This window comes from Pelobates fuscus, chromosome 6 (genome assembly GCF_036172605.1).
Source record: "Pelobates fuscus isolate aPelFus1 chromosome 6, aPelFus1.pri, whole genome shotgun sequence".
Lineage (NCBI taxonomy): Eukaryota > Metazoa > Chordata > Amphibia > Anura > Pelobatidae > Pelobates > Pelobates fuscus.
Window position 1 is genome coordinate 250,124,407 of NC_086322.1, and position 16,750 is coordinate 250,141,156.

Consider the following 16,750-nt stretch of genomic DNA (forward strand, 5'->3'; position numbering starts at 1 on the left):
AGCCCAGAGGGGAAATCCTAAATTGGTGAGATCCAACCAACTTTTTTCTCTCAATATATATATATAGTGAACGTTCAATTATCATTTTTTCTATTTTTTTATTATTTTTTATTTACTTTTTGCAATTTTTTTTGCATATTTTTCATTTTCAAATTTTTTCAATTTATTCCACTTTTTCCGTTTTGTTTTCTAATTAAAGAATACCATTGAGTGGTGGATCCATCTGAACATTTATGAACTATCAAACTCCACATATATTGTGTTTATAGACTGTAAATAGCTGTACATAATCTGGGATATATATACCATGCATTTTGTTAAGTGGATCAATTCATAAGGTTATCATCAAAATACTACAGTAATTTGTATATTACTCATGAATTGTTGTAGATAATTAGTGTATAATAAATCGATTTCCTTTTTTTGCATATTGATCAAGTGACTCTCAACCTCTTTTTACATAAGGTCATAATATTTTTTTTGAGTGCGGTATTGAATTTAAGGTTTTGTGTATATAGTATTGAGGTTATGGGGAATACCTCCAATACCAGCACCATTCAGTAGAAGAGTGCCAACACATTCTAGATTGTTGTATTGACATTTACATTAAAATGCCTGCAGGGACATGCTATCGACACCAGAACAACTACATTAAGCTATAATGTCCCTTTAAAGTTGCCCATTTAGTCCCAGAGCAGGGAGTTACACTTCCTAGCTCACATACCAAGTTGATTGTCACTGCTTATATGGAAGAACTTGATGTCATGATTATTGATCAGCTGACACTGTGCACCACTTCCTGGTTCACCGATCAGGCCCCACCTATGCTTCTGATGTCATCTATAACTGTGTTAAAACGAAGCTGAAGGTAATCTCAGGTGCTCAAACAATTTGCTCCAAAGTAACAAAGTGCAGACTGAGCTCCCTGTCTTACCAAGCTGTGTACTGAACCTTTGAACCTCCAAACAGACTTTGCTGAATTCTCAACTCCTTGAACGGACATGCAACGGACTACTCTCACCTCTAAATCCCAAACTGATTCCACAGAACTACAGGCTTCGCTAAACTGGAAAGGACTTTCTCTAATCATCATCTATCAGAATCAAGTGAAGTTCTTCAGTTTTACTCGAATTGCTGTATTGGTCATATTTTCAGTTTAAAGGAGGGATTCCAGAGAATACTGAAGTCTGCTCACTGTGCTCAAATAAATTCCCTTATACAACTTGCATTAAGAATATACCCTGCACAACTCGCATGTTCATTACTTTTTCTTTAAACTGCATCCAAGTCTAATGGACTGTGCTAAAATATCCTAATAATGATCTGCATTTACTTTATTGAATATCTACAGATTGATTTGCTTCTGAAGATTGTTTATTTCTAAAAAACTAAAAACAATAAATCAACTACTTCAAATATTCTTAAAGTGACAGTATTAATTTATTAGTGAATCTGCAGTTGAGTTCCAAATGAACTTTTATTCCGAAGTATTACACTTGAAGGCAATAAACCCAGGAATTGAGTGCTTGTAAGTCCCTCCACATTAGCACAGTGACTGGCTTGTAGACTGGTTTAGACGTTAAGACCTTGAGTTAGATTTTACTCTGTTATCAACAACCATATTAAATGCAGTTTATCTCACTACCTTTTGGAGTACTTTAACAGTTTTCTGTAATTTTTCCACAGCTTCTATGTGTTCTTCAGGGCCATTCCTAAAAATAACAATTACACAATGCTGTATTAGAAGTACTTACAAAAGAAGGTAAACAGTAGAATATTAGTTACCCAGAGGTTGCTAAAAAATGCAACTGCATAAACATTGAATTATCCCATATTCCTGTTGCTGAATGTAATAACACTAATATTATATCTAATATATTACAATATGTAAAAATCAGAAGTTTTATTAAAAAAGATAGATTGATAACCAAGGATGAATGAAACAACTGACCAAATGGAAGCAGCAACTGAGCCACTTTTCCAAACCGTGTGATATTAAGGTGGGTGGGATGGGATTTTTGTTCTTCCCTCAATGTTTCTTCCAACCTTTGCCCCATTGTCCTTCTCTCTCTCTCATTTTCCTCTTTTGAGGTTCACTAAATTCACCTCTTCAATCTCTTATCAGCCTGCATCGTTATTATCAACCATCTGCCTAGTTTTAATTCTACTTTTCTTGATCATTTTTTGCTTCCTAATTTTTACTTTTGACTTCAACCTTCCCGCTAACCAACCTAACATATAAGAAGCCTCAAATTTCAAGGTGAGATGATAACTCACGATATTCACAAACACCAGTTTTTATTTATAGCAATGTAAATTATGGAAACAACAATTTGCATTCATCATGCCGTGTGTGCATTCCATAGTGCTGGATGATATCTCACAATTCCAGTACCCTCCATCTTGTCAAATGAAAATAGTGCTTGCTCTGTGTGAGTAGGAACAAACATACAGAGATCTTGAGTTTTGTTTACTAAAAAAAACAAAAAACAGCTCTCCTCTGGTTTGATCATCACCTCCTAACTTGTGTTAACAATGGGGCTGTAACTTGACATTTTAAATTAGGGATTATTCTAGCCTTGGTGAAATAATAATCAACATTTTATTAAAGACACAAGAAGAATATTTGCTTTACCATCTATACTGAAACCTCCAGCAACAAAGAAATGGTTAACATAACTTTTCAGAAACAATCAGAATAAATACAGTAGCATAAAACGCTCAGACAGACACTCCCACTTTCTTTGATGAGGTCTTGCAGGAGAGTAAGAAATCAAACAGAGACAACTGTACGTAGACACAACCAGAATACATTTGTAACTGTAAAGAGAGAGGGACATCGTGAAAGTAAACTGCCAAGGCAGAACTTCATGCAAGGTACAACAGCACAGTAGCATATAACACAGTGCAAACAGGCAACAAGCACCACAACATCAAAGGAAACAATCAATTACAACAAACACAAACATCAAAACATCCACTAACCCTCAACAGAGAACAAGAAAAATCCCAGGGAGGGGATTGCAAAAAAAACAAAAAAAACAAGCAGGTTGGGAAATATTCGCCTCTTGTCTCTAATAAAATCTAGATTATTCCATCACCAAGGCTAGAATAATCCCTAATTTTATGGCAATATAGGAGGCTTCAGATTTGCCATTTTAACACTCAGATACAAAGGCAAAATAAAACATGAGAACGTGGACAAAAAATTAAACGTAAGCAAAGTTGACTCCCTAGACCAATCCGTGGCGAGTAGAATATCCGAAAGGGACCCACCCGAATCCAGAGCCACCAACGCTGCAGCATCCACAACCGAATGTGCACCAAAGGACTTCTCCATGCCGGCAGAGGCGAGAATCAAACGAATCCAATGAGCGATCGTAGGTGCGGAGACCTCCTAAATGGTGCCAAATAAGAAATCAAGTTGTTCACGGGCCAAGGCACGAAGTGCCGAAATTGCAGAAATATAGGTACGCAGAAAAAGAGCCACACAGAGGCGTAGCCTTTCCAGAAAAAAAGGGTATGATACAGACAAAGAGTTAGATTTGTTCTGCACGAAACAGAAAAGGAGATACCATCAGAGTAGAAAGAGAAAAAACTCCACATCAATAGGGCGAACATCTGAAATGTGACAGAAAGACATGCAGCAGAGGAAGAGAGACAGCTAACCTGCAAGTAGACAAAGTAAAATCCTTGTCATCTGGCCAGGCTTCAAGAAAACGAAGGATGACCAAAATATCCCAGAATTTGGAATAGCTAGAGGCAGGGGTCTCGAAAGACACACACCTCGGAACAGCCTGCAAACTAGAGTGCTTTCCCAAGCAAGAGCCCTGAGAAAAAACACAAGCCATCAAAAAGTCAGACTGGAAGACATAAAAAGTCTGCAAAAATGGCGAGGAAATTCAGAAAAGGGTCCTAAAGAGATCCAAACGCCTCTCCAAACACCATCTATGCCAAAACCGCTAGGCGTGCATGGTGCCAGGCACCCATGATTTCCAGAGCAACTCATAAGCCGTCGCCAAGAAGCTCGAAACATCCCAGGAACCCTGGAAACGGGGCCAAAAAGGAAAGACGACCCTCCAACATCAACGGGTGCGTCCTCTGCCTGGCTAAGGGGATCCGGAAATCAGCAGAAGAACAACTCCGTCTGACGGTTCACCCTGGATGCAACGAGATCTAGATGGAGCAGGTTCCCAAGGAAGTCCAGCACACGAAACACAGAGTGATGAAGCTGCCAATCACTGACATCCCTCCAGTGTCGGAAAAACCCGTCCGCCACGGCATTGGCCTGCCCCGGAAGGTACTCCGTTCTGAATGACAAGTTCTTGTCCAGACAGTAAAGGTAAAGATCCTTCGTGAGATCCGACAGGAGCTTGGAGAGGGAACCTCCCAGGCGATTTTTATAGCGGACAGCGGAAACGGCCTGGAGGATGAGGGCAGACCTATTGTCCATGCCAGATCACCCAAAGAGAAAAAACTTGGAAAAGACCTCGTGGTAGGTTGAAATGTTGCTTCTCTTTTTTGTTCCATTAAATCTGCCTGTGGCTTTGACACTTTGAGTGTCTGGTGAACTTTTTTGTTGCCTTGACGTGATGGGATTGCTGGTCCTATTCCGGAGCACCGGTGGCTGCTGGGATTGAGTGCAGTTCCTATAATCACTTTTGCAAGATCCCCCAAAGAGACTCGAGGACTTCAGAGCAGCCATAACCGGCATCAACTACTTAGTGAAACACCATGAGGAAGAACTGAGGCCGAACGAAAGGCAGCTGAATAGTAAAAGGTGGTACTGCCACCAGAACTGAAGAAAATGCCTGCCGTTGCAGTGGATCGGTAACATAGATAGTCATCTTTTAGGTCCAGACGCAAGAACCAATCACCCTTGCAGAGCAAGTCCTGTAGGAAATGAGTGCCCTCCATACTGAAATGTTGATAGATGGCATATACATTGAAAGCACAAAGGTTGAAAATCCAGATGAAAATCCTCATCTTTATCTTGACAAGGAAGACGTCGCACAGAAAGCAAGGGGAACCTAACGCTCATTTCTCCAACAGAGTGAGCAGTTCTAAATGGATCAGTGAAGAAGCGTCCCTGTAGAGACTTATCGGGGCAAAGTAGGCGACTGCATCGAGGGATCCACAAGCCTGATTCGGAAACTGGAGACTATCTGAAGCACCCAGGGGTCTCGTGTAAGGGCATCCCACTGAGGAGAAAAATTAAATGTCCTGCCAGCAATTGCCGAGTGTGGTAAACAAGGAAGGACTTTTACCCCGTGTGGATGAGGACCAGAGACCTGCTGGTGGTGCATCCTCGCAGCCAACAAGCCCTTGAGGAAAAACGACCACCAGAACAGAGGTACAAACTGATCCTTGTTGAGAGATATGTAGATCAACACATGCCGGTTCAATTCCTATAACAAGCCATCCCCGAAGTGCAAGACTTTGACATCAGGTCCTAGTTTATTAGAGGTCAGCCAGATTGCCGTCCAGTTTGTAAAAGGCCGCCTTCGCTGCGCTCGATGGAAAGGGCCATATTAGCAGTGCCTTACAAGCAAATGGCACGTTGGGCCGATTCACGAAGGAGATGTGCATTTACCGGAGACCAGTCGTTCAGAGCGTCATCAGTCATCAGAAACTTTTGAGTCAGCAGGCTGCTGATATCCAGGAGCTTGTCTTGGGCAAAGTGTAGACCAGGCTCCAGACACTTGCGCGGGTCCTTCTCGGAATGTGTGATAAACGTGGCAAACACCGGGTCGTAGTCAGGGGTAAGAGCCACCTTATCTGGCAGTGTTGGACGAGGACACTCAGTCAGTATCTCAGGAGCTCCGCAGTGATGCCAGGGAAAACCCACTCGTAGCATAGGTGCTTGAGGAGGCGTGGGTCAAAGAGAGGTTTTCCCGAAGGACCCAGAATCTCCATGGGGTCTCCAGAAAGGGGCGACTGAGGTCTGAGAGCATCAGTCAGGAAAACATCATTCATCTCTGTAACGGATCACCTGGCACCCTGACTGGGTACCTCCGCCAGAGGACCGCTTCCTAGCTGGACGAGGGGACAAACCGCAGCACTTCTTGCCCTCAGTCACCGTAGTTTGACTGGGGCCCTGGAACCGCCACCTCCCTCCTGGAGCCAAAAGGGGAAATTGGCTCTGACACCTCCAGGCACTGGATGACACTCAGTCCTGGGAACTCTGGAACCAACTGGGGAATTAGCTCTAATCCTTACAAGGACTTTCCCCGTTAAATCTCCTGCAAGCTGGAACAGCAGACACAGGAGCAAATCTTCTTTCCCTCCAATAACTGGACGACACACCGTTTTGGAGTGTAAACAGGAATCTCTAGTTTAATGGGACACACTGGTCTTTTATACCATTTTCCAGGCCAGAGGAACACCCCCTGGACCTGATGGGGCACAGGAACACAAAGGACATAAACCAATCAGAGCAAACATACAGTCTGTGACACGCCCATGTACAGCACACAATCCCGCCCCTCTGCTTAGGAAATAATTGAGTTAAGTCCTGTAAGTAACTCAATTATCTCCAGGCAGAAAAAAATAAAAATTTTCACAAAGTTCAGAAAGTACCCCAAAATCCAACATATCCCCATAAAAGTCACATCCCCTGATAGCCCCGTGAACAACATATCCAAAAATCACCCAGATCGGTTCAGGGGTTCAGGAATTTCATGGAAGTCAAAGATTTGACTGACCGCAAGCATGGCCCCTGCCAAAAACAGTTCCAGGAAAATAAGTGCTAACAGTCGGTCAAGTTTGGTAGTTTGTAACAGGTTTCCCTGCAGGGCCCATAGTCTGTGGGCAGGAGGCTGGCAAGCAGGCTCCTCCAGGAGCTTATGCAAACTCACTTGAAAAGGGGAGTTTGTCACATATCTCTCCTCTCCCTGGGAGACTATCCAGAACCCAGACCTCCAATCAGTCTGGGGCTCCGATAGTCTGTTGGCCTTTCCCAAAAGGCGTAGTTTTTCTAGATGGACCCCTGCCACAAGTGCCCATTTGTAGATCCAGTGTCCTGCCTGTTAACGACCTGAATGCCCTCCCCCTTGGTTGGACAAAGTTGTTGCTGGGGACGGAGGTTGCAGTCTCCCTCCTTGTTGCCGGGTGGGTAGAGGCCAGCGGCGCGCTGCCCTGTAGCCAGCGGTTCAGCTGTTGGTGGGTCGTCAGGCCCCAGAGCAAAAGGGTAGGTAGGGCAGAGGCCAGCTCTGCCCAGATGCCAGCTCTTCTGCTGGGAGGAGGGCAGTAGAGGCCGTAGTTCCCTCTCCTGCACTTGGACCATGGTTGGTAATGGGCAGTTGGGGATCTGGGTAGGCTGCCCAGAGGTCCCATCTGCACCATCCATGCTAGGGGGCTTGTCTCTGGACAGCCGCTGAGGAGTGAGTCCGACCGTCTCCACTCCCTGTAACCCATACTGCCGCTGGGGAGAGAGACCGACTCCCAATAATACACTCTGCCATTGGGGAGTGAGACCAACCATCTTCCCTCCCTGTAACGCACTCTGCTGCTGGGGAGTGAGTCCGACCGTCTCCACTCCCTGTAACCCACACTGCCACTGGGGAGAGAGACCGACCGTCTCCTCTCCCAATAATACACTCTGCCGCTGGGGAGTGAGACCAACATCTTTCCTCCCTGTAACGCACTCTGCTGCTGGGGAGGGAGACCAACTCTTTCATCTGGCAACAAGTTATTTAACCCCAACTGATGCAATAAGTAGCTTCTCATTTGTTAAACACATCCATGGTGGTGGTGGTAAAGATGTTAGTCTGTTTGAGAAGGGTCAAATCATTTGCATGCATCAAGCAGAGAAAACACCTAAGGAGATTGCAGAAACTACTAATGTTGGGTTAAGAACTGTCCAACGCATTATTAAAAGCTGGAAGGATAGTGGGGAACCACCAGTGATGGGTGCATCAGGGTAAGAAGAAAGGCAGATGAAGTGATGCACCCATCATGCCTAGTGCCTATTGTACAAGCCTGCTGGGGCTGTGCTATGATCTGGGGTTCCTGCAGTTGGTCAGGTCTAGGTTTAGCAACATTATGTGCCCAAAGAATGAGATCAGTTGACTAATGAATGGCCAGTTTATTCCATCAATGGATTTTTTCTTCCCTGATGGCATGGGCATATTCCAAGATCACAATGCCAGGATTCATCGGGCTCAAATTGTGAAAGAGTAGTTCAGGGAGAATGAGACATTATTTTTACACATTGATTGGCCACCACAGACCTTAACCCCATTGAGAATCTTTGGGATGTGTTGGAGAAGGCTTTGCACAGTGGTTCGACTCTCCCATCATAAATACAAGATCTTAGTGAAAAATGAATGCGACACTGGACGGAAATAAATCTTGTGACATTGCAGAAGCCTATTGAAACAATGTCACAGCAAAGCATGCCGTAATCAAAACTAAAGGCGGTCCAACAAAATATTAAGAGTGTGTGACCTTTTTTTTTTGGAGGCGACTTTTTTTTTGGCCAGGCAGTGTATTTTACTTGATACTAATAACAGGGGAATCAAAATTTGTATTTGACACATGGAATAAATATATCTAGTGATATTTAATGATAATAGCATCTATTCAAATACGTTATAATCTGAAGATTCTAAGCAAATCTTTACATGACTAAAAAAGTTTATCATTAGGGGAGTTTCTCCTTTTCAGTACACTTATATTGAAACTTAGTTAATCAGTTTAAATTTACTTAATCCTCTGATGCCGTCACCACCAGCGACTAAATATCCCTGAAAATAGAACTATATGTTGGTGTGTGAATTTCAGGGAAACCGCCAGATGGATTACTTTCAAACAGCAGAGTTTTGCTATGTATGTATTTATTAATTATTTTTTCTTTGCCTGTTACATATATTTTGTGTAGCTCTTGCCATACTGGGGTCGGTAAGATTGAGTTTTGTCTGGACAGATTTGAGCAACAAATAACCAAAAATTAAAAATGTCAATTATAATAGCATCCATAAATGCCCAGAGTCTAAATACCACAATAAAAAGAGGATTATTATATAGGACGTTAGTAGAGATAACATTGATGTATGCTTTATGCAAGAGTCACACTGTAAGAATAATGTTCAGGATCAGTGGAAATTTTCTATATTTCAAATAGTATTAAGTGTGAACGTTGGGATAAAAAAGAAAAAATAGAGGGGTTCATATGCTCAGCAAAGATTACATTTCAATTAATTCATATAGAGAGAGATCTTCAAAGCAGATATTTGTTGGCAGTCTGTAGACTTAATCATTTGCTCAATACTTTGGCTAATATATATGTACTTAACGAATTTTCACAAAGATTTTACAAAAAGATCTTCATTAATATAGGTAAAATAGAAAAAAAAGTATCCTACTTATAAGTGGAGACTGCAATATGGTATTAAATTAAATTTGGGATAGAAAATCAGGAGTATCAGGTACAATGGTGAAAGTCTATAAGAGGAGGTGTGGATGGATGCAGGATATTCTAAGCACTCACAACCTCTTCGATAGGCCCTATAACCTGGACCGATCACGCCGCAATTGACGTTACAATTAAGAAGCAAAGAAGTTTCTTTCGATAAACGACATGGGTGATGTCTCGAATAAAACTTTAAGGTCAACATTCAAATGTGTAATGGGGGGCAATTTAATCCAACTAGAAGCTAGATCTCACACAAACAGAGGTGCAGAATTTACAGATGTCTATACAACCTGCAAAAACAAAACAGACTAACAAAAATAAAACCCTCCCTTTTAAATTAAAACAATCCAATTGCAGATTGATTAACTACTTGAAGCGTGAAGAAGATGATTTTATCTTTTAATCAAAATTGTTACAGTAGCAACAATAAAGCAGGAAAAATACTATATAATAGACTCAAACTCGTTTTAAGGGCCACTTCTGTAAATGTAAAACAAAAAGAAGAAAAAAAGCATTTTTACTCACCTTTTATTCTGCACCAAGCAAACTGTGTCAAGCATTCACTCCTCCTTCTAATCAGATTGACAGCCACAAGGGTCATTCTGACTGACACATGTAAACATTGTCAAATCTCTAATACGGAAATGTTTACATTTGTCAGACAGCAGGGACAAGGTCTTTGCACCAAGAACACTACATTAGCACCTCTTTTGTGTCTGTCAACATTATTTCAATACATCAATTACTTGCTGTTAAATACTCCTAAATGTACTTAGGCCCATCATTATGTGATTCAAATGTGGGCATAGTATAGCTACTGTCAGTTTACAGAGAACTTCCATTCATCCTACAAACTACATATGTTGTGTCATTTTTGTTTTGCTTTTTTTCTCTTCTTGAAATGCATTAAAAGACAAGGTTGACAACTTTGAGCTGTATTTTTGGTCCAGATTATGCAAGTACTATTATTTTTTTTAAATGTGTTCCTATTTTTAGAAATAGTAGAAATATTACACTATTATTTTACTTTATTATACTACCGTATATATTTTTTGTTACAGAGTATATGAGTACTCCTTGGACTTCGTTGGGCCTCATCCAGTTGATACCGCTCTAGGCACAGTGAGCACGGGCCCAGAGAGAACTTGCTGGCATTTCAGTTCTGGACTGCCTTAATGGGTGGGATCAGTCTGGTATGGAAATGGTATAGGTTCTCTTTGTAATGGCACAAGTGAGCAAAAACCTGAAGGGTGAGCTACTGAGTTTCCCTAAGCTTTTGTCCGTTCTCAGAGTTCTTATATTCTCTATTTTTTGTTGCAATATAATTCCTTAGAATATGCATTTTTTTAAACGAAGATATCATGGGAGAAGAAATAGACAACGCCATAGCAGCGATGAAGAGCCACAAAGCCCCGGGCCCTGATGGCTTTGACGGGGGATACTACAAAACGTTCAAGGAAGAACTGACACCTCAACTCACACTACTCTTCAATCACCTGATGGCAGGAGGGGACCCGGAGAAGGAAATGTCCCTGGCTAATATTATTCTCATCCCTAAACCAGGCAGGGATCCCATGAGGCCAGCAAACTACAGGCCCATATCCCTGATTAATCAAGACGTCAAGATCCTCGCTAAGGTGCTGGCAGAACGCTTGAACCCTATCTTGAAATCCCTAATACACCCAGACCAAGTAGGGTTTATTATGGACCGCCAACTCTTCGAGAACACCAGACGAAATATAGACATAATATGGAGACAAAAAACAACAAATGTCCCTACCCTAGTGGTGTCAATTGACGCGGAAAAGGCGTTCGACAGTGTCGAATGGCCCTACCTGTTTAACCTCTTAACATACTTAGGCTTCCCGGACAAATATGTAGCCTCCATAAAAGCTATGTACAACAACGCAACCGCCCAAGTCAAAATACCAGGCACGAGACCCCAACCCTTCCGCCTAGGCAACGGTACAAGACAGGGGTGTCCCCTGTCCCCACTGCTGTTTGCACTTTTGCTTGAGCCCCTGCTACAGGCGATCAGAGAACACCCTGGAATCCAAGGGGTCCAGCTGGGAAAGCAGGAATTCATAGTGTCAGCTTATGCTGACGACGTTTTGCTCACGATCACGAACCCAAGGACATCAATGGATGCACTGGCCACGATCCTCACACAATACGGAGCCTTTTCTGGATATAGGGAAAACCTGGACAAGTCGAGCGCCCTCCCGGTGGGAATGTCAGCGGCGGACACGGAGGCGGTGGGAACTGCCCACAATTTACCCATAGCCCACGGCCACATAAAATACTTAGGAATCCAACTACCAGATGACCCATGCAAACTACACCGTCTGAACTACACACCCCTCATAAAGACACTCATCACTGATATGGAAAGATGGGTAGATAAACCTATCTCGTGGATAGGGCGTATCCACGCAGTGAAAATGAATATATTGCCCCGCATACTGTTCCTTTTCCAAGCCATACCCATTAAAATAACCCAAACTGATCTAGCACCATTACAACAAGCCATAGGAAACTTTGTATGGCAGAATAGGAGACGCAGAATCTCGAGAAATATCCTCTTCCGACACAAACAAATGGGGGGGTTAGGACTACCACATCTACACTACTACTACTACACAGCAGCTCAACTCACACAGGTAGCGATGTGGCATACACCACCAGACGAGAGGAGATGGGTGGACCTAGAGTCCATCATGACAGGAACAGACTTACCCCAATACTTAATTTGGGTTCCCAAGCAGCATAGACCCTTCTTACGCACTACGTGCCCGGCGATCCTCAATTCCATAAGAATTTGGGACGCCACGGCTAGTAAATTTAACCTAATCTCCAACCCAACACCGCTGATACCCCTGCTACGAAACAGGGCCTTCCCTCCGGGAATGACGGCACAAGACTTTGCTAACCTAGAAACAGCAGGACTGCAGAGGATATGCCACATGTATAGGAACAACAAGTTAATAACATTTGAGGAGTTAAAACAGACAACACACCTCACACCAGCAGACTTCTTCAGGTTCCTACAAATAAAAGACTACATTAGCACCACACACCTACAACATGCAGCGACAGGGCGCATGTCCTTTCTAGAAAGGATGTGCCTCCGAGAAACGATGCAGACAGGGCTTATCTCCAAACTCTACTCTCACCTAAGTTCAGAGACTAAGGAATGGGACACGCTCACATACACCGAACTATGGGAAAAAGACTTAAGGGAGGAACTTGAGGGAACAAACTGGAGGGAGATATGGGAAGCCAACTCCTCGTTATCCATATGTGTGTCTCTCCAGGAACAAGCGGTCAAAACGCTCCTCAGGTGGTACACCACGCCTGTAAAATTGCGGCAAATGGGGAAGACCCCGACAGATGACTGCTGGAGGGGATGTGGCCAAAGAGGCACATACCTCCACATGTGGTGGGAATGCCCCAGGGTACAAATCTTTTGGAGGGACACCAAATCTCTGATATCACGACTACTCCCTGACGCACCAACCCTGAACCCATGGACATACCTCCTCAACAGGCCCCTAGATAACTGGACAAAGCGCGAGCAAAAGTTTCTACATAAGATAACACTGGCGGTGAGGAGAGCATTAGCTCTCACGTGGCTAAAGGCAGAAACACCCCCACAGAGTGCAGTCATAGCAAACATAAAAGACGTGTACCTCATGGACAGATTAACGGCCAGAGTCCGCGGTACCACGTCAAAATTTGAAAAGATGTGGGAACCCTGGACCTCTAGCGGCCTGGCCTAACGAGAACACTACCAGAACAGACTCAGCGCAGCACCCAACCCCCCAACAGACCCCGGACACGACCACCAGAGACAAAAACAGAGCCGTAAGGATTGACTGATATCGAGGCTGACTATCCTGACGAACCTAACCTACTCCCCTACTCCACTACCCATACCTCTTTTCTAATCTATCCTTTCTCTTTATCTCTATCTCTATTTGATTCTGGGGACTGGGACCAGTCCCACAGATGGAATTTATGTTGTACATATGTTAGATCAAATAATAAAACTAGGAAAGTGTGTTGACTACCTGAAATGCCGATTTATAGATAAGGCGGCAACGTAATATGTATATGATGTATACTGACCACATGTACGTAACTTCGGCAATGTCTACCTTATGCTGTATGTACACCATGTCACATGCTTTTCTCAAAAATAAAGAATTAAAAAAAAAAAGAATATGCATTTTTTTTTTTAGAATATGCATTTTAAGTTTTTTTTTTTACTTTTTGTGAGAGATCATAAGGGGCAGTTCCCTAGGGAAGTATCCACCTACAACACACAGTTTGGACAGCTAAATATAATACTTTATATGACTGCACTTTACATTCTGTAATATCAACTATACTACGTTGCAGGTGGAGAGAATTCCTAAGGCAATTCTTATTTTCATTTATTATATACTTTTAAAACATATCTTGGAATGTCTCTGAAAATCAGGAAAGAACAAAGCTGCTAGTGAGCGACAAGGAAATATTTAGACGGAATAGTGTTGTAGAATTATTAACCCCTTATAACTTATATCCATTATTAGGCCCCTTATAAACTATATAATCCTTACTGGGCCCCTTTTAATACTATATTCTCATATTCAGCTCTCATGCCTCGTAGTTTAAACTTTACAAGATTCCTTTGTTCGTAGAAACAGCATGTCAGCAGAAAATGCTAGAATCTTCTGATTCAAAGAACACACTGTAGCAGATAGTATTGATAGAGTGTATAATTGCCAAAGAGGCCTTGAGAATACTGAGGATACTAACCTTGAAAGACTAAAGGTACCAGCTACTCTTTATGGATAGCTGCCAAAATGCCCCCTCCCATCGAAAGAACTCCTCGTGCTAGCAAGATGGCGCTGAAATCTGGAGGAGAACTTTATGACGTCAGTTATGATGTAAGACGTAACACCCAACAGGGAGGGCATTTAACTAACCACTTCTTCTCTAAGCCAATTGACAATGTTTCCTTACTTTTTATCTTGATTTTACAATGATGTAATTTTGCCTTTAAAAGAGCTTGCAAGCCTGCTTTTGTTCAGATGCTAATAAATTTCCTGAAGTTCTTTCATTTAACCTGAACCTTGTGTCAGTGTGAATTTACTTCTGCGTATACGCAATTTAAACATCTCTAATTTGGACAGGAACAGATAGTCATTCAAACTTCTTTGTTTGCTTAAAAGATTCCCTTATCAATAGTACCACAGAGGTGTATTTCACTTGAAACACATAAGAAAGGCAATAATGTGGTGAAAGTTTTTAGACAATGTACAAGATGGCTAACTTGTGTATACAAATACAAAAGTAGCTACAGAGATGGTAAACTCTTACTTTAAAAGAGAAGTTAATGACTTCTCCACACTGAAGCTTCTAGCAGCAAATTTCAGAACTCTCTCTCCTGCTAGAAAAAATAGATTGGTCTTGTTCTTCTTGCCTTTCTCTGTACCAAGAATCTTAATCATCTACAAAATAAATTGGAGAAAACACATTTAAATACCAGGCTTTATCACAAAAGAGAATACATAGTCTCACTTTATTTGGTTCTGATTAATACAATTGAGTAAATTACAAAAGTTCTTAAGTTGCACTAAAGAGAGGAAACAAAGGCATATCTATACTTATTAGCTAAGGGCAGAATTTTATTACAAGAGTTACACTTGAGCTATAGGAAATTTGCTATTCACTTACCATACATATGCGTATTTCTCAATAGAATGTAAACATTATTATTTATTTATTTATTTTTTATTTAATTCATACAGAATGTATGCTACCTCAGAAGTGTGAGTTAGCAAAAGTAGCACATGAAAAAGTCATGTTCTGTGACGTTCATGTAACTAGGATAGACTGCCTGTGCCAAATAGGCAGAGCCCAAACCACTGCAAAAGGCATTTTGTTTTATGGACTAAAGTTACACTCAAAATAGTGATATTAAAAAGGTTTTACTTCCTCACCCCGACGCACATGCTTTAGTTCATATAATCTATATTATCTATATCATCAGTGGTTATTCCAACATTAAAACTATTGTTACAATACACATTCTTTATTCTGTTTGTTCTTTATAAGTGTACATACCATTTAAAATAGCACTAGGATATAGAAAGTTTTAGTGTAATAAAATCAGAGGAAACCAGAAAAGGTTTTTACTAGTTTCCAATTACATTTTGGGGTCTAGATTATCAAATTCAATTGTACACACTTTGAAGGATGAAAAACTTGGAGTTGATCTTGTCGATAATTTAACCTGTGTAACCGAGTTACTGCAGCTGGTCCCATTACAATATGATTTCTCAATGGCAATAAAGTGAGCAAAGCAACTGTAAAAAAAACAAAAAAAAAACACAGAGCAAGGATTCTCAACGCACCTGTAAGTCACTCAGATTCGACACATGTGTACCACAACACATGTTGGCATCAACTCCTTGAATGTCAATTATTCTAACAGGACCAGCATGGTCATCTGGCAAACCACGGCTTCTAACCTAGACATTAGATAACAAAAGAACATTAACAATGATAAAAGGTAAATATACGGATTTGGTAATATACAGATGATATAACCTTTTTTTTTTTTTTTTTATAATTCTTTATTTTTGTTAGTGCATGGAATAACATTTTAGCTCTCCGAACCACAACAGTTGCAGAAAACCATTGGATAACAGTGAATAACATGGCATAGAGATAGCTGTGCACATTTTTAGAAAAAGGTTGAACTATATATGAATGTAAACAGAGTCAACATGTATTTTAAAAGACGAGTAGGTACAAAGCATGGCGTTAGAGGAGTGTTGGCTTGTTATATATAAATCTTATGAAGCTCTAGCTTCATTGGAAACCAGAGCCTGACTTAACTATTCACACCTTTAAAAACAGTTCCTGCTAGTATGACTGATTATCCGTTTAACTATGTTGTCACAAAGTAAATTATATAATGTATTCTCTTAAGAACATCAAGTATGCAAGAAAAAGGAAAATAAAAGAAACAATGGCATTGAGGACTATAGTGTTAGCCTAGATCATGGCCCGTAAGTGGGCATAATAGGGTGTCTATGGTTGTCTAGTAGGGGCTATAAGCCTGTTTCTCCCCTGGGGGACACATGCATCTCTTGTGGCCTTTGGTACGTTGTCTCCTTAAATTATATAATATCATATTGCAAATTAAGCCTATGTACAGCAAAATAAACATAATGTGGTGTCTAGGAGGGTCTGTCCTGGGTGGAGGTTCCCGTATGTAGTAATCTGGCCGCCGTGAGGTTATATGGACTTCACTGCTTGCCAGTAATTACGGGTACAGAG

The 16,750-nt window shown here is 41.5% G+C and overlaps 1 protein-coding gene across 2 annotated transcripts in view; it reads right to left on the minus strand.

The window, feature by feature from the left end:
* The window catches only part of AARSD1 (alanyl-tRNA synthetase domain containing 1), a 194,414-nt gene that overhangs the window by 76,519 nt on the left and 101,145 nt on the right, over positions 1-16,750 (minus strand). For both annotated transcript variants that reach the window (XM_063458923.1, XM_063458924.1), the window contains exons 7-9: positions 15,820-15,936; positions 14,783-14,913; positions 1,646-1,712 (exon numbers count right to left, since the gene is read on the minus strand). In XM_063458923.1, the coding sequence (XP_063314993.1) occupies positions 1,646-1,712; positions 14,783-14,913; positions 15,820-15,936 (315 nt within the window). The remainder of the gene's footprint in view (positions 1-1,645; positions 1,713-14,782; positions 14,914-15,819; positions 15,937-16,750) is intronic.